The following is a 27,729-nucleotide window of genomic DNA, read 5'->3' as shown; positions in this document are numbered from 1 at the left end:
CGCGGCGCTCTTATGGAATGAGATCAGATTTTGTGAAAGGGCGACAGCAACTTCTCGAGCCTTTTAGTCGGTCATAATAAAAGCCGAAAATTCCGATCGGTATGAGGGTGCTTGATTATTAAATAAGAATGAAATGTCGCGATATGTTACAATGAATTTTCGCAATGCAAACATTTACAAATGAAATAACCTTTTCCGTCAATAAATCGCGCTCTTCGGGGTTTTTTATTTATCATTTTGTAGTACACAGTCGGTTATCATGTCATGGTATGTTATTGTTGTACATGTATCCTAGAATGATCAGTTGATGACCTAAATATTCCAAAAACCTATTTATAGATATATCTTTTTATCACTCCTATCGGTAAATGCCGGTCTCTCCCGGTCTATTTTGACCAGGATTTACTAGTGACCGGCGAATAGTACCACACGTTATATTGTCCGGTCTCTCCCGGTTTTGGAGTAGATGTTTGATATCGTTACAATTAGAAACAAGATTGCATTTGAGAAAAATGCTATGCCACCGCATGGTTCAAATTTCATAGCTGTACACCAAAGGACAAGAAAGTAGGTCACATCATCAAAATCTAGGTCACCTGATATCAAAGTTCAATTTTACAACTAAAACTGTGCACATGGTCAAAATGTCATTGCTGTACATTAAAGGACAAGAAAGTAGGTCACTGTCCCCTTGGGCAAGGCATAATTTTGACCCAAGTGTTTAATTCAAAACAATTTTGATACAGGTCCACCAAACAACATTTCAAGTCAAATATCTAAGCTATAGCTTTCTCCCATTCAGAAAACATTTGTTTTATTTTCTGTTTTTACTATGTGTACATAATGAGAATCACTGCCCCCGGGCAGGGCCAATTTTGACACCAGGGGAAAATTTTGAACAACTTTGGTAGAGGACCTATAAATAATATTATATATCAAACATCAAAGCTCTATGCCTTGTACCTTCAGACAAAAATATTTTTTATTTTTTCACTATATGTACATAATGAAAATCAATGACCCCCGGGGCGGAACCAATTTTGACCCCAGGGCTATAATTTGAACAATCTTGCCAGAGGTTCACTACACAATGTTTCATGCAAAATATCTTAACTCTAGCCTTTGTAAATTTAGAGAAGATGATTTTTTAAGTTTGTACTATATACATATACGGAAAACCTATGGCCACCAGGGGGCGGGGCTAATTTTGACACAAGAGGCAAAATTTGAATAACTTTTGTAGAGTACCTTCAGATGATATAATTTAACAAATATTAAAGCTCTAAGCCTTGTACCTTAAGACAATAAGATTTATTTATTTTTTACTATATGTATATATTGAAATCAATGACCCTCGGGGCGGGGCCAATTTTGACCCCAGGGCTATAATTTGAACAATCTTGCTAGAGGTTTACTACACAATGTTTCATGCAAAATATCTAACCTCTAGCATTTGTCAATTGCTAGAAGAATTGTTTGTGAAGTTTTTACTAAAAGTTTTTACTATATACATAAAAGGAAAACCAATGACCCCCGGGGCTGGGCTGATTTTGACCCCAGGGCTATAATTTGAACAATCTGGGTAGAGGTCCACCAGGCAATGCCTTACGCAAAATATATAAGCTCTAGGCCTTTTGGGTCTTTACAAGAAGGTGTTTTAAGTTTAATATGTACATATAGTGAAAATCAATGACCCCGGGGCGGGGCCGATTTTGACCCAAGGGCTATAATTTGAACAATCTTGGTAAGGGTCTACCAGAAGATGCCTTATGCAAAATATCTAAGCTCTAGGCCTTTTGGGTTTTTACAAGAAGGTATTTTAAGTTTTTACTATATGTACATTGTGAAAATCAATGACCCTCGGGGCGGGGCCAATTTTGACCCCAGGGCTATAATTTCAACAATCTTGTTAGAGGTCTACCAGACAATGCCTTATGCAAAATATCTAAGCTCTAGGCCTTTTGGGTCTTTACAAGAAGATTTTTTTAATTAATTCTTATAATTCCTTTTGGTTGCCATGGCAACCAGATTTCTGCATGGAATGAAATTCTTTGAACAACTTTGGAAGCCCTTCACCCAAGGAACAATCCTGCCAAGTTTGGTTGAAATTGGACTAGTGGTTTTTCACAAGAAGATTTTTTAAGTTCACTATATAATCTATATAACACACACACAAACACACACACAAACACACACACACACAGGTGAATCGCTATATGCCACCGCATCGCAGATGCTGCGGTGGCATAAAAAAACAACAATAGCATGTTTCATTTTATCTATATGAGATAAAAACAATAAATATGTACACGGATTTATATGTAATATAAATTCGTGATATGTACAATAATTGAGAAAAAGGTACATTTTTTATGGTATTAAAATGACATTATCAACTTTGAAACATTTTATTTAATTATTCAATTTGTTATCCGTGTTTAGTAAAGATGCCGAGGAATTATTCAAAGTTACAAATTAGATTTTATGAATTATTCAATTGATCGATAATTTAAAAAATGATAAAGAAAAGTACAATGTACATGTACATGGTTTAAAAATAAACAATATTATATATTGAAAGATAAACCATAATTTACTGACTTTTTCCAGTTAAGCTTTGACTTATAATCGTCGGTCAATATGACAATTGAATTCTTAAAATTTATTTTACAATTTTAATAAAAAGAGTAGTAAAAACTCAGTATTAAAATAGCACATAAAACACAAAAAAGAATAAAAGAAAACAATATTCATAAAATTTGTATTTTTTTTAATTAAAATTAATAGATATTACAATTATTGTATAATAAACAATTATGCTCAACATGATCAACATGGTAATATAACCAGTGTCATATTTTTACTAACTTAAAGTGTGAACAGATACCTTAAGGGGGTCTTCGCTAATAGCGATAACATGTACATAATAAGGGACAAATGTGTGGTACGTGTTGATCATGCGTTACACATATGGATTATAAATGATTGCATACATGTATATCCGTTGCTATTAATAACCACGATCATAAAGAAATAACAATCGCCTCGGTCAATATTAATTTTTTCAGTACATATCACATCATATTCAACAGCTAAAAAGTCCATATTTGTATAATATTCTAATCTCTAGCATGCTAATCAAAGTTCATAATGAACAATGTCTTTCGTCCGCTCATTCATAAGTGGTATACATTTCTGGTAGTTTATAAGAATATCTTGTCATCATATGTGTACTAGTTCATCTTCACTTGCTGCATTTCTTGCTTGGACGCCCTTTGATGCTTTGCATCAATGCTTTTCTTGTACGTATGTAGAATGAAATTTTATACAGGTACCCTTCATTATTTAATGCCGTACCATTTCACTCTCTTTAAGATGAATAGTACTTTCTACAACAAGCCTGATAAAGAATAGTACACCATAGTGTATGGCAATTTTAAGTTTTGACTGGTGCATGGGTATTTATGTTCGGATGTTTGGGGATGATGTCATGTTGACACGATCTTCTTCAAATGTTCAAAGGTGATTCAAGTCATATTGACACTGAAAAACTGTCACCACGTTCTAGCTTTACTTGTGAAAGAAGCTCCATATTCAGGTGCCAGTTCTTTGATAATTATTTGAGGCACAAACAAGCACCTGCAGAGTACAGCCACTGACCTACGTCATAATGAAGTTGGACAGCTTCCTAGCAGTGATGAGGTCAGCGAGACCATGATGTAGGGAGGTCTGACGTAGCACTAAGTAATATAGATAGGACTTTTAACTGATTAAAGTCAAAGGCTTCTGTCACATAATCTAGTCATCACATCAAACTCATTTTAACACTTATCCAGATTTTCAAATGTCAAACTTTAATTTCTGGAACTGTCCATGATCACTTTTGGTGTTTTAAAATGAAGATTTTATTAGTTTATAAGTTTAGAGTTCAGTCAGACAGCATGATTGTCTAGGATGGCCTGGCTCTGTACTGGTAAAAAATGCTTATCCCTTTCAGTTCTAGCATGGAAACTGGATCGTTTTAATGAATTAAAGTAGAGATAGACCAATACCTCTTCATTTGTTTTTATTGCATACAAAAATTCTTCAAGACTCCAGGAAAAACTTTCAATTAGTCTACTGTTTTCATTGAAAATAATCAACTTTGAAAGCCCATCTATATCAAGATCAACCTACAGAAACTTTTCTTACAGGCTCCCAACAAAACACAAAAATAATGTAACCAAAAAGAAACCCCACAAAACATTTATTTCAATTGAGTCTGAGTCTGTACACTAATTCAACACTTCAAACATTGATGCAATTGTTTTATGCAAATTCTGCGAGACATCTCGAAAATGGTTTTGCACTAAATTTCATTAATCTGACCGTATAAAAGCATCTTCAATAAAACATGAGCAGCTATTTTGCTGTTGAGAGCGGTATCTCGGTATCTCGTCAAAATCAGCGATAGAAAATCAATATCAATCATTACGACATTGACATAGACTCACTTATCATGTTTCCATACAGAGTCTGTATGTCTATACATAGACCATATATGTGATCCTAGTCTCAAACACAATATATACACAAAATATAAACAGGACTCAGAGGTGGTTTAATTTTGGAAACCTTTTTAGACATTTTAACTAAAACTGGCAAATATAACATTTCATAGAAATTTGTGAATCAAGCTATGCAATACACATACAAGTACCAGCGTCTAGTACAAAAGCATAATAAAACTTATTATTACTATGATCTTTGCATTATTGAAAATATGATGGCCTGTAATAATACATTTTGAATATAAAAATTATACAGAAAGAAAGATGGACTTCAACTTTACAGTTCTTATAAGCTTTCTCATTATGGAGTCAGTAGGTGTCCTAGATTGTATAACTATGCACAGTGGGGGACAGTTCTAAGTCATGGCTGATAATTCATTGTTCTGTAAATGGTGTTGGCTTAAATTAACACTTTTCCTATCAGAACCCAGTCTGGACACTAAAGAGATTGACAAAGGACAGGCTGCGTGAATGAATCATTCAATCAGTTCCATACATGATACGGGGGACACTGCAACTGGCACAAGGACTTAAAATGACACCACAATTGACACAAGGATTTATAGTGACACCCCAACTGACACAAGGACTTACAGTGACACCCCAATTGACACAGGGATTTACAGTGACACCACAATTGACACCTGGGACTTACAGTGACACCCCAATTGACACAGGGACTAACAGTGACAACCCAAATGACAGAGGGACTTACAGTGGCACCCTAATTGACACAGGGACTAACAGTGACACCCCAATTGACACAGGGAATTACAGTGACACCTCAATGGACAGAGGGACTTACAGTGACACCCCAATTGACACAGGGATTAAATGTGACAACCCAATTGACATAGGGACTTACAGTGAAAGCCCAATTGACACAGGGACTAACAGTGACAACCCAATTGATACAGGGACTTACAGTGACAACCCAATTGACACAGGGACTTACAGTGACAGCCCAATTGACACAGGGACTAACAGTGACAACCCAATTGACACAGGGACTTACAGTGAAATCCCAATTGACACAGGGACTTACAGTGACAACCCAATTGACACAGGGACTTACAGTGAAAGCCCAATTGACACAGGGACTAACAGTGACACCCCATATGACACAGGGACTAACAGTAACACCCCAACCGACACAGAGACTTACAGTGACACCCCAATTGACATAAACATTGCCTAACTTAAACAACAATGGCAACATAATGCAAAAAGATTAGATCAAAATGCATTTTCATATGTATAACAAATTGGCAACATTCTGTTTCTAGGTAAACACAATATCGTCTTTACACAATAACTTCTTTACATAATAACGACAGGATGCCTTAATCTTTTGGCTCACAGTTGGTGCAAAAAAAAAGCAGACGGAACCACACCGATCTTTACTTCCAATCATTACTTAAAGCATTCTCAGTAAAAAGTAAACAGCTAGGATTGAAATAACGAGATATACATATTTTGTTGTTCATCATTTAAAATGATCATAACCACTTTCATATTTTTTACATTTTTTTTTTTTTTTTTTAAAGGTTTAACCGAAATAACTATCATGGGAATGTATACAATGAGCTTTTCATTACAAGATATGCACGGGAAACTATCCTAAAATGCTTCTCTTTCGTATTCGCTTGGAACACTTTGCCCGTCAAGCCTTGGAAATTTAGTTGAGTAGGCTTGTTCCTGAATCCTCATCAACACTTACATACCTGTATGATGAAACTATTGCACCCAACAACATACCAATATGCCAGACATCAATATTCATTTATAGGAAAACCATTTAGCCCTGCTGGGAAGACATAGGTACCAGAGTAGCTTGTAATTTATAGTAGTGTAATACTGTAAATACCAATCCAGCCTGACGATACCAAATTTAGGGAAAACAACTAATTAGCATGCTTATAAGACGTCAATGTAGTTGTATATGAAAAATCTTATGAATTTTAAATGGCTGTGAATTATGATCCAAATATGAAACATAACTTTAAAATAGTTTAAAGACCAGTCTAGAAATACAGACCTGCCATTGGTTGAATTCAATTTTGTGTTTTAAATGAACCAATCACATTACATGCTCTATGGACTGGTATGAAGGAAAGCTGTATTCTCAATTGAACCCTTAGTATATATCAACATCCTCTTCCAATTTAAACCTTCCCATGGTAAATTTTTTTAACAGACTTGTCCACCTTTCATTCTGGACAAAACCGTTCATCATAAATGGGGAAATTTCCAACATAAGTACTGACTGAACAACTACCAGTGCCGACCATGATTAGATAGCATGGATGTGTCTGGCCACCAGATGATCTTGATCTGCACTGGTCACATGGGTAGATTCAGTCCCCGCCCACAGGCTAATGGTTAATCTTACACAATCATAGCAATTTGAGTTTAAATGTGTTGTGGGAGGGGCTACATATTCTAATTGTTATATTCCCCAAGTAAATAACTAGGCTTCAATTAAGCAGTTTCATATAAAACGTGATCATATAACACACAAGAAAACGAGAAGAACTGGCAAAATCAATATCATACAAGAAAAGCATTGATGCAAAGCATCAAAGGGCGACGCCAAAAGAATTTGATCCAGGTTTGCACCTAAATACTTAACAAAAGATGTGTACTTTATAGCAGTACCATTTCATGTGATCTGGAGGCTAGGCCCAGTTTAAGTTGAAACTTAAACCAAAAAGAAAAGACTCTGTCTTGCCAAGATGCAAAGACAATTTATAGTCAATTAACTAATCTTACGATTTATTTTACCAAATACAAGGATACCTGAGTCATCATCATATAATCACAGGCACGAGTATCGGACCTGGGAAGAAAAAGTATGACCAGATTGATAAAAAACTGTGTTCATCTTAAAAGTGTCACAAACCAAAAAAAAAAAATGTAAATAATGACCCCCTTTAAAAATATACTATTAATTTAAAGTATATTTTTAAAGGGGGTCATTATTTACATTTTTTTGGTTTGTGACAATTTTAAGATGAACACAAGTTTTTTTTTTATCAATCTGGTCATATTTTTTCTTCCCAGGTCTGATACTTGTGCCTGTGCATATAATAAAAGCTTATTGCTTAGGTTGCAGTCATTGACATATATTAGACATAAAAGAGGACCTAAAATGAACATCAGGGGGACACCATAGGTACTCAGAGCAGTAGTAGAAGGAGTACCAGCCACATCAACCAGCTGCTATCAGAGATAAGACTTGAACCATGTAAGAATGTCATTACTTATGACAGATGCTTGAAGTTCCATGAAGAAGAAGAAAAAGAACTTCTTCATGTGCAGTATAGTGTGATCAACTGTATCAAATGCTTTTTGTAGATCTAAAAGTATCATGCAATACTGCCTTTGTCCATTTCAAATAAAATACAATCTATTAAATGAATCAAACATGTGTCAGTTGAAAAACCACTTCTAAACCCTGACTTAAACTGCCTGACCATGACTCGAACCCATGACTTTCAGAAGACGAACTGAGCTATCCGGCCGGCTACACATTTTCTCTTTAATAATGAAATAGTTCTAAACCACAACATATTTCCCCACTCTATTGGTTTATGACCTTGAATTTCTGATGTTTACAGTGCATAGTGAATTAAACTCATGGTTATATGCAGTCACTGGATGAGAGAAACTTTCAGCTTGACCAGAACTCAAACCTGTGACCCACAGAATAATGTACTGCGGCTGTAAGCGATTGAACTATCTGGCCGCTTACACATTTTCTGGCCTGAATAGTGAACAGTTCTAAACCGTGACAGATATTTAGATTTTTAAATTAACAGATAATTAATTCTTAATTAATAAATAAGAAATAAAAACCTTACATACTCATAGTCTAAATTAAAATAACAATTTATATATTACGTATAATTATTTTTACTAAAAAGGGCTTAGACAGTAAACTATTGGTTGTGCCATTATTTATAACAGGTCAATTTGAAAGTGAACATAACTGTAATAATACATGTACAATATCTATTTTTTGTACGGATAAAAAACTAACCCTTTTTCTATGATAAGAAATTTTATGAAGGCTGATTTGTATTTTGCATCAAGGGCACTGGGCGAAAACATGAAAATGCAACAAACTCACCACTTTGTGTCTGGCGCCCGGTTACTTTTTTGTACTTTGTTAGTTTTCATGTGGCAAAAATCACCCGCTATAAAATTTAGTGTACAAATTTATTCAAGGGCAAGTAACAATCTACTCTATGAAAAGTCTGTTGTCGGGTTGACTCAGGAGACCTAAGCTTGGAAATTGAGACCGGTGTCCCTCCATTACAAATAGATAAGACAGAAGTTGTCCTTTTCAATCTATGCACATGTTAGAAAAAAATTAGAATAACCATTCAAAATATGATTTTTTGAGACTTTATCAATTATATTGCTTGATCCAAGTTTCAGGACATTTTCAATCAATACATGTATTATCATTTATAACTTTAAATGAAAGTTTCATCCCTTTAATAATAATGACATAACTGTAACTCTTTAAATTCAGAAATATTATAAGTCTCATCATATCAATATACTAAGATATACATGTATGCACATAACATTAATAATTCCCAGTTTCTATTAAATAAATATGAAATCCTAACATTAACATTGGTACTAATGGATGGAATTCAAAATCTAGTAGAATATATAAACTCTGTTATAGATACTATTATTAGCCAGCTAACACTGGGTATAAACAACTATAACCTGTAGACTGATCAATACATGTATTATCATTTATAAATTTAAATGCAAGTCTCATCCATCATAACTGTAAGTCTTTAAATACAGAAATGCACATTATATCCATATACTATGATACACTTGTATGCACATTACATTAATAATTCTCAGGTTCCATTAAAAAAAATATTACATCCTATTAACAGGAATCCATAATCTTGTAGAAAGAAAACAATTATGATATTGTATAGTATAAAAGTAAAAAAAATCTCAAATAGTCTATATCATGTGATACAGATTAAGTTGTGTTAGTGTCTAAACATTAAATGCATATCTCTAACAGTAACAAATACTGTCCCTCTTAACCTTCCATTAGACTTTACTATACAATGTATAACTAACTGCATATAATGTAATCAAGTGTTTAAAATGAGCACCTATATGTATAGCTTAAATATTCTACCTTTCATTTTTACCAAAGGTTATTTTAGTAACAATTCATATACAAACACATAGAAAATAATAATTTCACATAGTGATTAGAAGATGCCTCTAGCAGAATACCTATAGGTATGTACATGTACCAACTGAACAAACTAGAAAAATCTGGTCTAGGGTATATCAAGCCAGTAAAAATATGTATCAATATTCACTCATCAGGGCCTCTCTGCTTTTGATGACCTTACAACTGGTAAATTTTATAAAAAAAAACAAAAAATAGTAAGTAATACTAAATATAGAGTAGACAGAAAAGAACAAATAATTTAGTAAACATGAGTTACTTCCCCTTAAAAGAGAGAAAACCTGAAACCCAAAAGAACACCCTAAACATTAAAATTACGAAATGTTGCAGGCTCAGTCAGTTTTATTAAGCCATGCAAATTAATGGTAAAGTATTCATAAAAAAATAGATGACCATCAGTTATTGCAGAAAATCGGATAGCTTTCAACATCCGGATACTGGTACACTTTGTAAAAACAACCATTCTGTGCAACAGATCAACGTAATATGGATAAAATCAATAGGATAATCGTTAACAACAGTCCATTACCTATCCTTATACTCATTTGCAGGTGAACTTTCTTCTTGTAAGAACATTTTGAAAATATATAAATGAATTAACGAATGGATACGGCATCAATGTAGACCACAACGATATTCGAAATCCGGGTTTTAGTATTGTCAATAAAACTAAGGGACAAGCTGTTAAACTGAGCCTGCAATTTCGTAAAAATAATATCACAATGCACATGCTTTTTATATAAAGTTATTAAATACAAATATAACAACATATTTGTTTACTTGATTTTTACGAATCAAAATAAATCTAATTAACTCAACATGAAATTAACTGCTAATAATAACAGCTCCTTCCATAGGCAAAAATAAAAAGCATTCCATATAAGACGACGCCGCTCACCGGCGTCGCCAACAAATCAGCTCTGCTGAAAATGTGTTTCTGTAGTCCAGACACCAAAATATTTATATTTTTCACAGATGCCAGACATATTTTGAGACTGTGACACTAAAATTCTCTTACACCATTCATCAAACATGCAAAAACGGTAGAAACTACTGGAACCAGTCCAACAACATGTGTACATATAATTGGTGCCACAGACTATGTTAAGATTATATAACATCTTGAAGAACCTATCATTTAGGGTTTTTAAAATCATATTTAGAAACAGAAGCTATTTTAAAAGACCTAATATGACCAATTAATAATTTGTATGTAATTAAGGAAACAGAAAATTTCTATAAAAACCGTCTCAAAGACCTAACCAGCATATTTGTATACATTTAAGCCAGACAAATAGAATTGAAGCATTATATACATCTTTATGAATTTAAAAGGAAATTCTTAACAAGACCTTTTATCGTCCCTTGTAAGACCGTTTATAGGTGACCAATTGACACCTTCTTTGTAGAGATTCTCTAAGAATTGGTTTTTGTAACATGAACACCCAAAATAAAACAGGGCGGAGGGAGTAGAGTTTTTGACAATTATAAGTCACAGAAATTTGAAATTTTAAATAAAATATATTTCATGCTGTCAGAAGAAGCTCAAGTTGCAGTCTAAGAAAAACTGAGTTAGTAGTATCAGTTAGTATTCATTTTGTACTGGGATAAAAGTAAAATGCCCTAAAACAGTTAATTGCTCATTTTCGGGGAAATGTTGAAGGGAAGTACAATAGAAATCATGAATTATTAACAACATTAAAGAGTGTGCGGAGTCTACGGAGTAATAAAATGCTATGGTTTGGCATGGTATCAATATAAAAGCAAGAAACAAATGCAGCAACATGGAAACACGATTTTCATCAATTTTCATCATTTTTGCGATATTTTCTGTGGTTATCTCGTACTTCCAATTTAAATGATTGTAATAATTGATTCTTTTGATGTTACAATACAGGAACTGACGCTGCAGGGTTCAAGCTTTGAAATCATCTAAGAAAAACTTAATCACAAATCAGATGATTTAAAAACCTTGGGGCTAAACTGCCATGGATAATGTATCACATAGATTGTACCATGGAAATTGCATCTTTTATCAAGTATACTTTATACAATGCATGGAATTCTGTTTTCATATATGCAAAAATGATTAAGTGGAAGTCTGGGGGGAAAAAAGCATTTTGATCTACATTAATAAGATTGTATTAGGAAAGGTTACTAAATTACAATCTGACACACATCTGCCCAGTAACAAACAAATTTCTAAAAAAATGCCTTTAATGAGTTTTTTTAAAAATTTATCTTACATGCTTAAATGACGAGACTTGCAATATGGATAACTGAGTTAAACATTGATTGATGCTGCCTGATGTCTCTTCTTTTAACAAAATTAAAAATAACTGTCTAATAATAACTTTGGGGAATTGTAGGAAAATCTATTTTTAGCTTCAGAGACCTTGACCTACTTAGCTTAAAACTCCTACCAAGTGCAGATATCTATGGCAAAGAGCAACACACCAAATATTTCAGGATGAGGTACTATGAAAAAGAGTGTTAAATTGATAACAAAAGGGAACAGAATTTTAACAAACTTGCAATGGTATATAATAATATGAGTAAACCACTATAAACTGGAAGATATTAAGAATAACAGATACCGGAAAAAAACACTCATGTCAAAATTTGCTTACATTCTGGTAAAACCGACATTGTTGTAAGGACAAAACATTTATGTTGCCAGAGAAAAAAATTAGTGTAATTGCAGAGTTATAAGTTAGACAAACTTGTTCCACCTACAAAAAGCACGAAAAACACATTAAAGTCAATGGAAACCATATGACTTGCATGTACTATCACTATATGAGAAGGTAATAAGGTACACATGTAATAGAGCCAGAGTGAGTGAGAGGAAAAAAAAACAACAACACATAGTTGTCATATGTAATACACAATGTTTTCTCTGTGTAACTGATTCAATATTGGACAATATTTAGGTCAGACATAGATAGTGCATAAAAAATTATAATCAGTCACAGACTGTTTCCTTGCATTGATGATAACGAACCAGGAAAAAAACTTTCGCCTTTCATCGAGGAAAACTTTTTTTTACTTTAAAGTAATATAAACTATATACACATAGTATAATAACGTAATTACGTATCACGTGAAATCCACCTGGACTTATATATACACCTAAATTTAAATTTAGGTGTACAGAAGTCGAGGTGTGACGTAAAAACATGTGTTGCTTCTTTTTTCATGACTTCAAATGTTTGTGAATATAAATTTATGCATAAATTGTAAATAAGTTTAGCGGCAATTTTTTCCAAAATCAAGGGGATAAGGCCTCTGCCTAATTAAATGAGATTTAATAACATTGTTGTACCACCTTGCCTTTTAATGTTTGTTTGCCCAAAGTTGGGGGGTTGGGGAGTATTACGCTAATTTCAACACAGTTTTGGTCATATTTCTGCAGTCAGTTCACTTTACTGGCTTTCCTGGATAACTCACCGGTAATAACCAATTTTTCCTCAAGTGACCGACTATTAATATGCCACATGATGTCTGTATCAGTGATGAGAAACCGATGAGAAACCGTTACCCTTTATAATCATCACAAACACATGAAAACCTTTAACAACATGATAAATGTTTGCAAAAAAACAAACAGATTCTACCATTAACCGGAAAACAGAAATCAATAATTCAGGGTAGATAATCCCGTCAGCTGCATGCCAAGAATTATCACACAGACAGAACATTTTGGAAACATCATATCTAAACATATTGTGGTAAAGAATTATTCATGCACAGATTGTTCGCCTTTCCAAGTTTTATCAATGCCTATCCTGTCTGTGAATCAACAGTTCTTACATTCCTTTCTCCATTCTTCCTATAGAAATATACATTCGCATCTGTAGACTAACCCATGCCGACTTCAAAGCAATCGAGTCTTGCCAAAGAACATGTAGAATAGACAAAAGTACAGAAAAATTTGAAATTATAAACACAAGCATCTTCTGTGTTTTATTTACATGCTTCTTCTAATTGGATTGTCATTCCTTTAGTTATATGCTGAATAATTTACAGAAGTACACCTTTATAAAAGTATTCTGCAAGGTAAATGACCCTCCAGGCTTGTTCACTTGAAAGAAGGTTTAGTGCTATTTTCACACTTCAGCTAAATTAGATATCGGTCTATATTTCCATATTCATAATTACATTTGTCGTGTGATTTACGGCTATTTATAGGCTAATAAAATTCAAATATCTTGGAAACAAGCCATAATGTTAGTTTATATTTTTGTTTGTTTCAGTAACTTTATCTTTAAAGGACTCTATTGAAGTTCTTTGACTTGGCATGATCGGACATATTAAGTGTCAGAGATTTGTGTATTATTTGATGTACCGGTACGTCTGAACCAATAACTTGTGTGCAAATTTTCAGCTCATTCCCTTATTTATTCTGTTTTTCCAGTATATTCATTTTTATAGTACAAAATGACCAAAATTTCACTTCAATTGGGCATAGAAGCGCATAAAAAAATGGTATTCAATTTAATTCTGAGCATATCTCTTTTTTATCCATTGCAGATTTTTTCATTTTACATGTTTCACTTGATCTATGAAAAAAATGTAGGCTTTTTTACCCAGTTGAGCTCCTTTAATAAAAGTTCAGCTTCAAATTTTCAACATAAATCATTTGGTTCTTCTATGTGCAATTTTTCCAGGAATGACTTTAATAATTTGTTGGCAGTTTAAAGAACTTTGGAGCATGATAAGAAGTTTGCTTCAGCATACCAGGGATATTAACTGGTCAGGCAATATCAATTTAACACAATCAAAAATAGTGAATGGCATGTGTGTACCAGCCGGCAAAGCTCTGAACAGTTATCATAGGTGCTACAAGTGTTTGTTGTGCGGCTGCCCTCAGATTTGTTTACTCTTGCCACCAGAAAAAATACCATATAGGCAGGCATTACGAGTGTTCTGTCAGGGTTAGAGGTTGGAAACTGCGTTAACTAAAAGAGTTCTCATACTACATGTACCATATACCTTGTATATTTTCTGTCTGGCATTTTGGCCTTCACTCTTGAAAACATTGTAAAATCTCAGGAAAAAATGGCCAATATTCTTATTGATATCTGTTTAAAATACCTGAGGTTTTCAGCATATACAAGCAGTTTTTATGTGTCTGCTGCAGCCAGCATTTCAACAATGTCTAGCTAAACAATAGCCTTCTGAAACAGTGGGAGCAGATCTTAAAATCTTAAAATAACATCTACTATTCTATTTTCATGTCTGGAAAAACATCCAAACAAATGGTGAAATTGTCCTTGCTCTATCCATACTGATAAAATGGATGTTTATTTTGTAAAAACGTAGATTGTTTTATTTTTTTTATTTTGAAGTATATTTGATCTACATTTCAAAAATATAAACAAGGAGTTATATATATTGATCTACCAGACCTTGCCTGACAAGGCAAAACATATCAGGATTATTTATCTTCGAGTTATAATTAAGGAAAGCCGTAAATAAGGCCCATGATCTGGCACAGCTAATGCCTCTGTTAGTTACCAGACCACTAACCAGTTAAATTATTTCAATCCTGTTGACCCCAAGAAAGCCCTATCCCAAGAAAAACATATTACAAAAACCTTTACCAGGAATTATTCTGAAAATTCTCCAGATTTGTCTGTATAAAAAAAACCAGAAAATTGTCAACCAGACGGAAGGCAAAGATAAGGTAGGTCTCCATTTTTTCTTATCTTCTGTCTTTTATCATATTGTCGATATATAGGCAAAAATATCTTTTACATAGCAGGAACACGGCTTATTAACGGTGCTTTCGTGCTATATCCCTGATTGGATTAAATGAACCAGACATAAACTGTGTAGATCTGCATAAGTGACAAATGGCCTGTAACAAATTATGAGAAACAATTTATAACCATCATAGAAAACATTGTCCGCTTGATTGGTTAAATGTATGTAGATTCTATGTAAATCAAGGCACCAGATAAAAATATCCCGACTTATCCCTTGGAAATTACTGAGGAGAGCTTTTCCAACCAAGTCATTCTTGTTCATTTCATTCTTGGTAAAAATTGTAATTTTGTTGATTGTAAATAGTGGATCTAATCTTGGCAAGGTCAAATGAATATAACGACAACAAAGTAAATGTAAAATATAAATATCGAAATCACAAATGTTTAAATTGGGAGAAATTTGCTTCCACCTATCGTTACCTAAAATAGGTCCTGAAACTCCAATGTGAGCTTGTATTATATATTGGCTAGAACATTAAAAGCTTTCTTGCGGAACACTCTTGTTCATATAAAATTAAAAATTCTAAAAAATTGATATTACAATTCAAAAATCAGAACTGAGGCTCGTAATCAATAATAACTGATACATTACAGTCGATTTACAACTGCTCAACTCATCTGTGAATAATTATCGGATCAATCATATTACCCAGTAAATTTAACCTTCTATAAAATACGTCACCATAATCATCTTTCTATAGACAGTTTAGACAGGCAAATATGATATTATTTTTGCAAAAGCTTTCTGATTCACATGTACACTTAGCATGATAGATAAGACTATAGTTGCGTGAGACGCACTTTAATTAAAGAAAACTGAAACCTTAGTCACATGGTCACTCCTTTCCACTGAAGCGTAAATAAGCCATTGCCCATAATTTAAAGTGTAGCTTTCTTGACCAATTACGGGTAGGGTAGAAGAAGAAAAAAACAAGGGGGTCAAGATGGCCCTAGATCGCTCACCTGACCCATCGAACTCATCAGAGCAATTACTTAGACAAGCATCCTGACCAAGTTTAGACAAGCATCCTGACCAAGTTTGCTGACAATTGACGACGGACATTAAACGATCCTAAAAGCTCACCCCTCATCGGAGCTTGAATGTAGGAACATTTTCCATAATTCACACTCTTAAGCTTTCAAATGGATCACTCTATCATTTTGACTGAGTTGTAGTCAGAATTGTATGTACATGTATATCAGAAGAGTTTTACAAATAATTATATTCAAGTATATAAAATCATGAGGAAACAATTTCACACAATAACTTTTATGTTCAGGTAATGGTCATGTGACTACCCTCCTGCTCAACTATTGGAGGAAACAGCTCTGATGCTCCTCATGCAAGATCTTGGAACTCAATGCCATGGGCCTTCGGCATGAAAGCTCACACGAGATAGCTGGATTCCTTGCACGAAAAACTTTGTGTGTATTTCTAAAGCAATTCAGAATCCATGTAGTGAGGGGCAAGTAATTATAAACTTTTGTTCAGTTCAGGTTATAAGAAAGTTAAGACAAAGTTTGATATACTTACAAGCGCCTTGTTGACTTCGTTGGTGTCAGATGCAGGATATGGGGTATAAACCGCTAGGGCTATACAGTTGGCAAATATAGTCACTAGAATCAGGTATTCAAAAGGCGTGATCACTCGTTAAGGAAAATCTGTATTAACGTTATTAATATAAAAATAGTCATATTTCATTAACTAATTAAATCTGTAAGATATATAAATATTAGTTTTCTATACAAATGAATTACAATAACACTGCTTAAGGAGAGCAATATGTCTTCTGCAACTCATACTAGCAAATACTATGGCATTAATGATATTTTGTTTTTTTTTCAAGGCAATCCAGGGATACAAACAAAGTCTTTCAGCTACAACTTTAAAAATAAGCTTATCAGGTTGACTAATTGTTACTGGTAGTGCACCATGAAATTGGAAAATCATACAAATGTGACTAAAAACAGAAGGTAAATCTCCTAGATCCCATCTTTTAACATTTCTTAAAAGTTTTTTTACATTTCTTAAAAGTTATGAATACATAAGGACATTGCCTTAAGCTTTGAAATAACTATGCCCTAGTGATTCTACAAACTTTTACTTCTGTGAACCAAAAAAGACATTAGAATCACCTTGACCTTTACTTCAACAACTAGAATCACCTTGACCTTTACTTCAACAACTAGAATCACCTTGACCTTTACTTCAACAACTAGAATCACCTTGACCTTTACTTCAACAACCCAATGGCAAGATTTGAACTTATAGCCGTAAATAGCAAGAAAGTTGAAGTGTGCCACCTAAATCAATCAGCCATGATAGATGCCCCAAGATTACCTGTACATCAACTAGACATTAAATCTTCATTCAACAGAATGTAACAAAAATTATAGGCAGGAATCTAAGGAAAGAAATAAAATTCCTAACAAAAATTATAGGCAGGAATAGGAAAGAAATAAAATTCCTACTGAAATTTGTAACATTTTTTGGGAAATCCTGTATTTATCTGTTGTTTAATATTTCATGAGTTATCAAATTAATATGGGAAGATATGGAATGAATTACAAGCTGGTGCTGCACAGTGGCTGCTGCCCTAGTAACCTGATAATAAATATATAATTGCGTCCTAGAAACAAATGAGCCGCGTCATGACAAAACCAACATAATGGGTTTGCGACCAGCATGGATCCAGACCAGCCTGCTCATCCGCACAGTCTGATCAGGATCCATGCTGTTCGCTATCAGTTTCTCTACTTGTAATAGGGTTGGTAAGCGAACAGCATGGATCCTGATCAGACTGCACGGATGCGCAGGCTGGTCTGGATCCATGCTGGTCGCAAACCCATTATGCTGGTTTTGTCATGGCACGGCTCAAATGCTGTCAAAAATCTAAAATGTTTCTTAAATCATGTATTTTTAATTTAGTAATCACATTCTATTCCTAAAGTATGATTTTCTACAACTACATTTTAACAAACCATACAAGCCTGTTGTATCAAAATTGATTTTTATGCAACATCTTTTATTGTTTTTTTGTTTTTTTTTGTTTTTTTCAAATTTTGAAAAATAATTGGATCAACGTCCTAAGCTACAAAAAACCAAATGTAATTATTTCTAATAAACAATTAATCAAACTAAAAGAAATGCTCTCTTTAACAAAGGCCTAGATTGCCTGCAACTAAATCACCACTAGAGGCTATGATTCACTGACAAATCACTTGAAATAATGCAGAAACCATTTCAATTTTTTACTTTCCATCTGACGAAATAGAATTAGCCATCATTCAGTTGTGTTCTTTTAATTCCTACCATTTAAAAATTTTTTTTAGCAATTAAGATAAGCATTAATAATTTTAAATATCTTAATTGTCTAAAAAAAAAGGATATTTCCATTCCACTACCCGTATACACAATTTGCGTATTGGATTTGTAAGGCTGAGACAACATAGTGCCCGCACAGGGCGGACATTTTGATTTTGTTGCTTTCTGTTTTGTCGTTTACGCGTCATGTTTGCAGCTCCTTGTGCGGCTGCTATCGCAGCACTCCAACCAGGACTGAGCGGTTTGGCATCTGTTGGAGATTGAAAATTGAGCCCACCACCGCCAGGTTGTGGGATCTGTGTGGGAACTGTGGTGGGACCGGGTCCGAGCCTCTGTCCACCAGGCTCTGGCGGTTTGCTGGCTGTGTTTTGGTATACGCTGTTTGATGGTGGGCTGGAATTTGTAGATGGTCTTTCATGGTTTTCCCCTGAAAAAAATAATTATAAATTATATTCATTATCAAAATGAATTGTACGGATGAACGAATGAACGAATTAATCCTACTGATTTATGTTTATTGTTTATTAAATGAAGCATGAAGAATAATTCTGAATGAATGATTAGAGAATGAATGAATGAATAAGTGAATGACTGAATAAGTGAATGAATAAGTGAATGAATGAATAAATGAGTACATGAATACACATGACTGGCTCTACCTAATATTCATGAGGATAGGTTCAAAGTATGAGGTGGTGGGGTTATTGGTATTATAGACTCTGTAACATTATAATATAGAATGAAAAACGATTGTGATTTTTTTCAGCTCATATAACTTAATAATAATCAATTTCACTTCCACTGAGATTAATGATCTTTTGTTTTTCTACAATATAAAAAATTCCTTAACATTCTATAAATAAGAAAGTCTTCGAACATACTACTTTATGAGAATATGTAAATGTAAATATATTCTGTATGCACTTCCTTGAAATTTATTCAAAGTTGCCTAAGTGAGTGACAACATTACTCAGCATAAGACTTTTAGTGACATAAAAGCTTTAAAGATACGCAATAGATTTCATCTGTTATGCAAAAGAGAAAATTGCCAAACAGCATGCAAACTAGTAATTTGTTTCTTGGATAAATTCGGTACTTCATTTAAATTTTATACCATATCAAAGTGTGTTGATAAAATGAGGAAATTTATGCTGTTTTGAAAGCTTAACCACTCTTTTTATATCTTTATGCACAGTAACATTTTAATTCATTATTACAGTACTGCATTTTTTCCTTTCTAGATTTAGTTCAAATTTTGCTATAAGAATCAGTTCATTAATACAAAACAACAACTCAGTCTGTGAAACATTCTCACACAATTTAAAGCGGCCTTCAGATTTTACTTTTTGTTAGAATAACAATTCTGTGTTGTTTCAAAGTAAGTATTTCAGTAATTTTATCTTGAAAAAGTGCATCATATTACTGATAAGCCTAAATCTTCCAGTGCTATTTTAAGGTGTTAGTGATGTTCATTTCTAAAAATAGAAAACCAGGAAACAAATCATTAGGTTATGTTTAGACAGGGAACTGATAGATTAGAGGTATTGCAGGGGTTTCCTTATTGTTTATGTTTTTTAACATCAGCAAATTTCATTTTTCACCTTATAATTCCTTTGATTTGACGATTATTTGGAGCATATTTTTCTTTTTTTTAATAACATATCTAAAGTGACATTATGCTCATATTGGGCCATGTGAGTTATTTTCTGCTATTCATCCTTCATACCAAGTAAATTATGAAATTGAAAAGATCGATTATGGCAAAATGTAAACTTATTTTGACTTTCACCTGTCCACTACATTATAGACCCTTAGATGGGTACAATTAGAAAAGATGAATAAAATCTGATGATATCGCAATATAAAAGTAACAAGAATGGTTCAACCAAGAGCAAAACAGTCTCCACTTCCTTAAGAATTATAACAATTATGAACCAAGCTAAAACCATCACAATGATCCTCTGACAACTTATAAATCACAAGTTGTTTATTGAGTACAACTGGCAATTAGTTATACAGAATTTAGTTTAGTTCGATTGTGCAAGAAGGTATAAGCTTACAGAAACCTTTTTGAATTTGTTCCTGGTACCAACCAGTACTAAACAACAAGTTTTTTGCTCAAGGAAACAACGGTTTGCTTCAAACAGTGGTGTAGAACTCAGAAGGACAACAGTCCTTAAGATTACTTGTCCCATTGTGCTAACCACTAAGCCGCAAGAGCCCTGCTTGATTATTAACACTAAGCTTTTTTCACATGCAAATCCAGGGCTTGGTGCAATGTAACTCATATGGATTAAAGGAGTTAAGACCCTTTCACACCAAGCTGTTGAAATGTACAATGCCGGACAGAATTCTATAATACAAAATCACAAGCATATATTATAACTTAATAAGCACAGTATACATTTTCATTACAAACAAATAGTTATCATCAAAACTCATCTATTCAAGAATTTGAATCACGGTAAAGAACTGAAGGATGGTTAAGAAAACCGGTTTTTATAACCAGTTCCTAAACAAAACCTCATAACCGTCAACATATTTAAACATAAAACTAAAATCAAGTCGTGTAAACTGACACCATATCACTTAATATGTAAAGCCAAACCTTCACACACGTTAAAATCCTCCATTGGAAACATTGTTTGTGCACTTTTATGTCCGTAAATTCACATGACATTATTACTGATCGTTCAAGACAAAAAAAATTCTATCGGTCATTTTCCAAATGACACTTATAAAATAAAAAAAACAAAACAGTTTCTTAGTAGCTATTAAAATCCACCCTATATTGGGTCATATCTGTCCACAGCTACCATTACAATTTTCCTGTCTTTTGCTGATTTTCTCTATAAAAATCAATACATATTCAGCACTTAGACTTCATGAAGACATCAGGTGTATAGAGAGACTCACTTTAACACTTTCACAGTAATTTTCCCCAGAAGGCAATATCTGCCACTGAATTTCACAAAACGTCTAATGAAGTTCGCTGGGAGAAAAAAAAAGGAAGGATTTTAAAAAAATCCAAATAAAAATGACAACTGAATGCTGCAATGTATAGCAACCTTTAGCCTGCTGGCAGAAACCGATAGAACTCTTGTAGCCAGTGCTGACCATTATCAGTTGACAAATCCATGCTGCCTGATCTGACATGGTCTGCACTGTTCCCTATTCACTTATAAATACCAGATAACAAAAATTTTCCCTAAAGATCCTTCTTATGACAAGAGTTAATATGTATATCAAATGCTAGAGGTTGGTTTTCAAGGCACACCAAATAGGACATAAATGCCAACTCTCCAGCTTTACACTGGTGAATGAGGACCATGGGTGCTCCTCGAACTATTCTAATATTTCAGGTACAATGTAACCAGTGGCCTAATTAGTACAACAAATTTCCCATTTGTTCAATGGATTGCTTCTTCACATGAAAAATGTTATGGTACCATCAAGATCCTAACCCTGGTTTAAAGCCTGCAACTTTCACCATAACACTGTGGAATTCATGAAGTTGAGGGATCGCCTTTACTTATTGATTTTTGGTATCATATTTTATTTCTGCACATATTTGTTTTTCATACATATACTGTATATAGTGAAAAGGGCAACATTCAATAAAGGTCATCGGAAATGCTGAATGAACATATTACGAACTTGTTCATAGAGTTAAAGATCAACACGCACTAGGTACACTCCTGACATCAGCTTTTTTCTTTAGCTGTGAGAAAAAAACTTCAAAAAAAATTTACTTTTCTCTAATTTAGTACTCAAAATGTTGACATAACACAACAACATGTTGTTGTTTCATGATACATGTAAATTCCTGTCTTCATTTTGGCACTTTTCACTGATAGAGATTATAAACAGTCTCTTAATATAGCGAGTGATGCTTCAGTGTGTATTGTTTTATCGTATAATACAATGTATAATGTAATATAACAATTACGTGGGTGGCTATTCTCTAAAATTGTCATCATTAACTTTATTAACCCTTATCACACACAAGAAAAAAAGCTGCAGTTTTGCAGGCAGCTTTTAATGAAAGATTATCGTCTAGACATCAATATAGATGGACTATTCGAATATTAGGAATATTTGTTTTTTTATATCATTATTTCTTTCAGAACAGCTAATAATTCTAAATATAGAGCTCACTTAGGTTTCATATAGGATTTCAGGTTTTAAGTTGGCAGAATTTTTTAAAGAAAACAAGTTAAAAATACCATACAAGCCTAGCTACCCCTATCATAATCTTATTAATTTCTTTTTTTTTTTTCGTTTTTGTTGGCTGTTTGAATGAATGTCAAACTGACCAACAATTTCTTGGCATTTTCCAACTTTTCTGGGTGTAGCACTGCCCCTAAATCTACAAGTACATTTCACTTGCGACCAAAACCAGCCAACAGTCAACAGTCAACAACAGGATCAGTTCATGAAGCCCTCTTGGACATTTTAAAAAGGTTATCTTTATATATACACTGCTAAGCTCAGGAATCCTGCATTATATATACAATACAGATATAATGTTGTCCAAATATATCCATCGTTAAATATAAATATAAACCCAGTATTCTATGTTCGTACACTAATCAGTGAAAACTGCTGACAACTGACAAAATGTCCATCAGTTATTTAGGCGTCTATTCTGTAATTTGCCCAACAGATAAGGTCAGGAAATAAATTGGAAAAATTTGATTTGAAAAACCCATAATGATATCAGCATGACTATTGCTGGCAATCACAGACAGTAATTGTTTTTCCCATTTCTGAACCTAATCAATAAAACGCGAGTCGAGAGTCGTAATCTCTCAGTTGACATTCAGCGTCGGACATCACCCGGCATCATCTTAGTGTCAAATAATGCGATATATGTAATGTAATAACTGTCTCTGATGGACAACATTGACTTACATGTTATACTACAAAAAAAACTGGAAAACCTATATCAAAGCGTTTGACAATCTTGCCCATATTGATTGACAAGCGAGATTTTTCTTTATCAGAATATGCAAATGTACACATTGTTCGGTCTCTATTCATTTATAAGAGTTCCTGAGCAATATATCCCCGATATTAAGACCAGTAGAATTTCCCGTCATTAAATTTGCTTGATTAAATAGAAAAAATTGCTGGAAGGAATGCTATATACGAATTAAGTAATCTAGAAAATCTGTGTAGTCTAATAAATAGAAGCTAGCATTCTTTAATCTTCTAGATGGAATGGCTTGAATTCAGAAGCTAGAAGAGTAAACAAGTGCTCATCCTTTCACAATGGCACTTGTTAAATAGAGAATTTTACGCTTGTAATATCATTAAATTCATTGAAGCTGATTTTTTGTATGTGCAAAGAAGACTTTTTTACTTTTCATTCACTAAATTATAAAATTTGAGCCGCTAACATGTAGTGTAGAGACTCAGGGCACATTGCTGTTTGCTGTGCAATGGTCGCAACATTGCAGGCATTTAAGCCACATATTTCTTAGCCTTTATTCTTAATTTTTTACAGTTTAACATTTATCGGAATGTTAAAAATAGCCAATGTAAAAAATACATTTGTAGCTTCAAATCCATGGTTTACATCTAAATATCTGGACTAGACATTTATATGAATTAAATATATGGCATACATTTAAATTAGCTTGTTGAATCTATTCGATCTACCCATGCAACCGGTGCATTATAGTTACATATTCTGTGCCATCCGATTCCTATAAGTCTGCACTAGCTGTTTGCTATTTGCTTAGTGAATATTTTGAAATTTTCCCTTAAAATAATGAATGGTTATGCCCATAACTAAAGGACAAGTCCATTTAAGATACTTAGAGAATAGGGGTTAAATGTTAATTTTTGTCCTGATGACTTAGACTCCTGAATGCTAAACACAGGCTAAGGAAAATTAATAATAGACTAATTTAATTTATTATAAAGATACATAATATATCCAGTCTAAATAAATCAAATTCTTGTAGCTCTAGACATATAATAATTGAACATTTGAAAGACACATTCAAAACATACAATTTCAAGTCTGCAATCAAAACAAGACTTTTCAGGAATTAGAATAATTCACAATTCAATTTATCTTATTCTGATTTACGATGTATTTTAATATGATTATGTTAATTCAAGTATTTGCTATAAATTTGATGTAGTTCTAGTAAGACAAAAAGAAAATATGAAAAAGTGTATTTTTGATACCCAGGTGTAATGAGAAGAAAGTCAATGACTTGAGTGTATTCATATCACATACATGTAGATTCTGTCTAAATCATTTGCTTCATTGACTGACATAACAGAATTGTCTTCTTTAACAAGAGATAAGGCATGGCAAAGCATCCCTTTTTGATTCCATTTCGTCTGAGAAAGATATCAACAGGTTGGTTAACTGACTTGTAATTTCCACTAACTTCATCTTTGTTCTTAAAAATCTAACAGTTGTAAGTCTGTAAATTATATGTTCTTTTGGGGGCTGCTTTTGGTGAGTGAGTGTAACGTCTTTACTTAACTTGCTCCCCCTTTGAGTTTGTTAGTGAGTGATTAATTATTACATGTATGGCCTTTATTCAACTTGCTCTCCCTTGATTGATTGATTGTTTATTCATTGATTGATTGACTGAGTGAGTAATTAAGTACCAGCTTTAATTATCTTGCTCTCCCTTGAGTGATTGATTGATTGATTGATTGATTGATTGATTGAGTGAGTGAGTGAGTGAGTGAGTGAGTGAGTGAGTGAGTGAGTGAGTGAGTGAGTGAGTGAGTGAGTGAGTATACTATAAGTAACACCTTTATTTAACTTGCTCTCCCTTGTTTCCTTTCTCTTTCCTTCCATAGTAAAAATTTATGTAATGAACCATCACCAATATCTTTGCACTAACATAATTATTGATATCACTGGTATGACCATCTGCCTATCTGCCTTCAGTGCCGATTAACAGGAACAGCTTTTCCTTTAACCTTTTCTTGTAAGTGAAAATACCAGATAAGAGACTCCCTGATGTTTTTTCCCAACAATTTCATTAAACTAACAAATAAGTAAGAAAACATATGTTTAAAACTACATGTATTCATGACCCAGATCTTAATAAATTGAGTAATGGGAAGCAATTTGATTTTAGCTTATTCTTCAAAAATCTAATATATTGCATGATAATAAAGGCTTTACTCTCAAAATAATATACTGAACTTATTAAATCATTTCTTAAATTGACTTGTCCATCATTCAGTTGTCAATTCTTGGGATATTGAGATAAAATTTGAAGATGGTCAGCCAACACTACAGAGTCTGGTCAGACTTCACAACAAAATGTCAAACACTGAGGTCAGTTTGATGGTTCTCAGGTTTCAATGTTCAGGACCTCTTGGATCAAGATGATAAATTCATAAATATGAACGAAGGTGTCTATTTCATGACACTTAATAAGATCTAGCTGGTGATGGAACCCACAACCTCTTATATCCAACCTCTTATATCGAGGGTTGACCTCAAAACTGTTGTTAGTCCTCCTTTATTTCTTTAAGTTACTGCAGTTTTGCGGTTAACCCCTCGATACAATCTTAAACAGACTGAGGCTTTACTTTTTATATAGTAATGATAAAGACTGTCTTACACTGGTCACTTAAGCCAACTTAAGTCAGATTCTCACTAAAATACTGTATGAAAACTCTGGCATTTGATAATAATGAACACGATCATCTAAGTTATATTAAGTGGCATGGAAAACTAGGTCCCACAAAATAGCAATCAAATCAACGAACAATACAAGTGCCATGAAATATCAATACAAAAATAGTTTGGTGAGCCAAAATCAATCAAAGAATCACAGACATCAAAATTAAATAGCAGTCTTCAACCTGAATATGAGACTACTCTTCAAAAGGAAGAGTGAAAAAAAAACATTAGGTGATGACACTTGAAAAACTGATTAATATCTATAAATAGAACCTCTCACAATATCACATTATTTTGTGATGCAGATTGAACGAAATTTTGTCTGACCACTCAATTCATATAGTCTCATAATCTCTTGTCAAACAATTTCACAGTCATTGAAGGGATCTAATTTAGAAGTAAGACACTTGCAAAGAGGCAGAAAATACTTAGCTAGCAAAATTGAAATTTAATAAGAGACATTAATAGATTAAATTCAGTGCATAAAGTTAATCCCCTTTCTTGCAATATTATTTTAGTCTTGTATTCACGTATTTTTTAGCAGTTTAGTATCAAAATTAAAGGATGATCTTTCTTTAATAGTTTCTACAGAATTCGTTTTAGCTCAATTAAGTAGGAAACTTATATAAAAGCTTATTAAAACACAATCTTGAAGCATGTCAACCAGTAATTGACAGCATGGTTGACAGCATGGTTGAGTGGTTAACGCATCAGACTAGTAATCAAATGATCACTGGCCGCATGGGTTTCAAACCCTGTCAAGGGCAAGTTGTTTCCTTGAGCAATAAACTGTACACTCATTGCTCTGTACTGGTTGGTTCCAGGGACGGATTCAAAAGTGTGTCTTTCTTTACGATCAAATTTAATAAAATAAATTCTGTATAAACAAACCAGTTACTTATCAATGAGCGTAAAGTTTCTTGCTCACGGAAACAGCTTCATGCCTGACTAGGCTTGAAGATACAGTCGACCAGTAATCCTTAGATTTCTTAAATATGGCATATAAACCACTCAGCCATGCTGCCCTTCACTTTAATGCATCTGTAACAGTATAATAATCTCTCTTTACTATACTCGGGTAGTGCAGCTATTTTACAAAGAATGATAATATAATAAATAACCATCACTTGGGTAGAGTTTTACATCGCACCAACACAGTATAGGTC

The 27,729-nt window shown here is 33.4% G+C and overlaps 1 protein-coding gene across 1 annotated transcript in view; it reads right to left on the bottom strand.

Annotated features, from left to right (window-relative positions):
- The window catches only part of LOC132749996 (muscle calcium channel subunit alpha-1-like), a 122,525-nt gene that overhangs the window by 83,004 nt on the left and 11,792 nt on the right, over positions 1–27,729 (bottom strand). Inside the window, 2 exon segments of the mRNA XM_060739949.1 lie at positions 17,101–17,206; positions 18,958–19,318. Coding sequence (XP_060595932.1) covers positions 17,101–17,206; positions 18,958–19,318 — 467 coding nt within the window.

The sequence above is a fragment of the Ruditapes philippinarum genome, unplaced genomic scaffold (assembly GCF_026571515.1).
Source record: "Ruditapes philippinarum isolate M1 unplaced genomic scaffold, ASM2657151v2 ctg531_1_1_1_1, whole genome shotgun sequence".
NCBI classification, from domain to species: domain Eukaryota; kingdom Metazoa; phylum Mollusca; class Bivalvia; order Venerida; family Veneridae; genus Ruditapes; species Ruditapes philippinarum.
The sequence above is the reverse complement of the archived record's forward strand: the minus strand, read 5'-3'. Positions and strand labels throughout refer to the sequence as shown.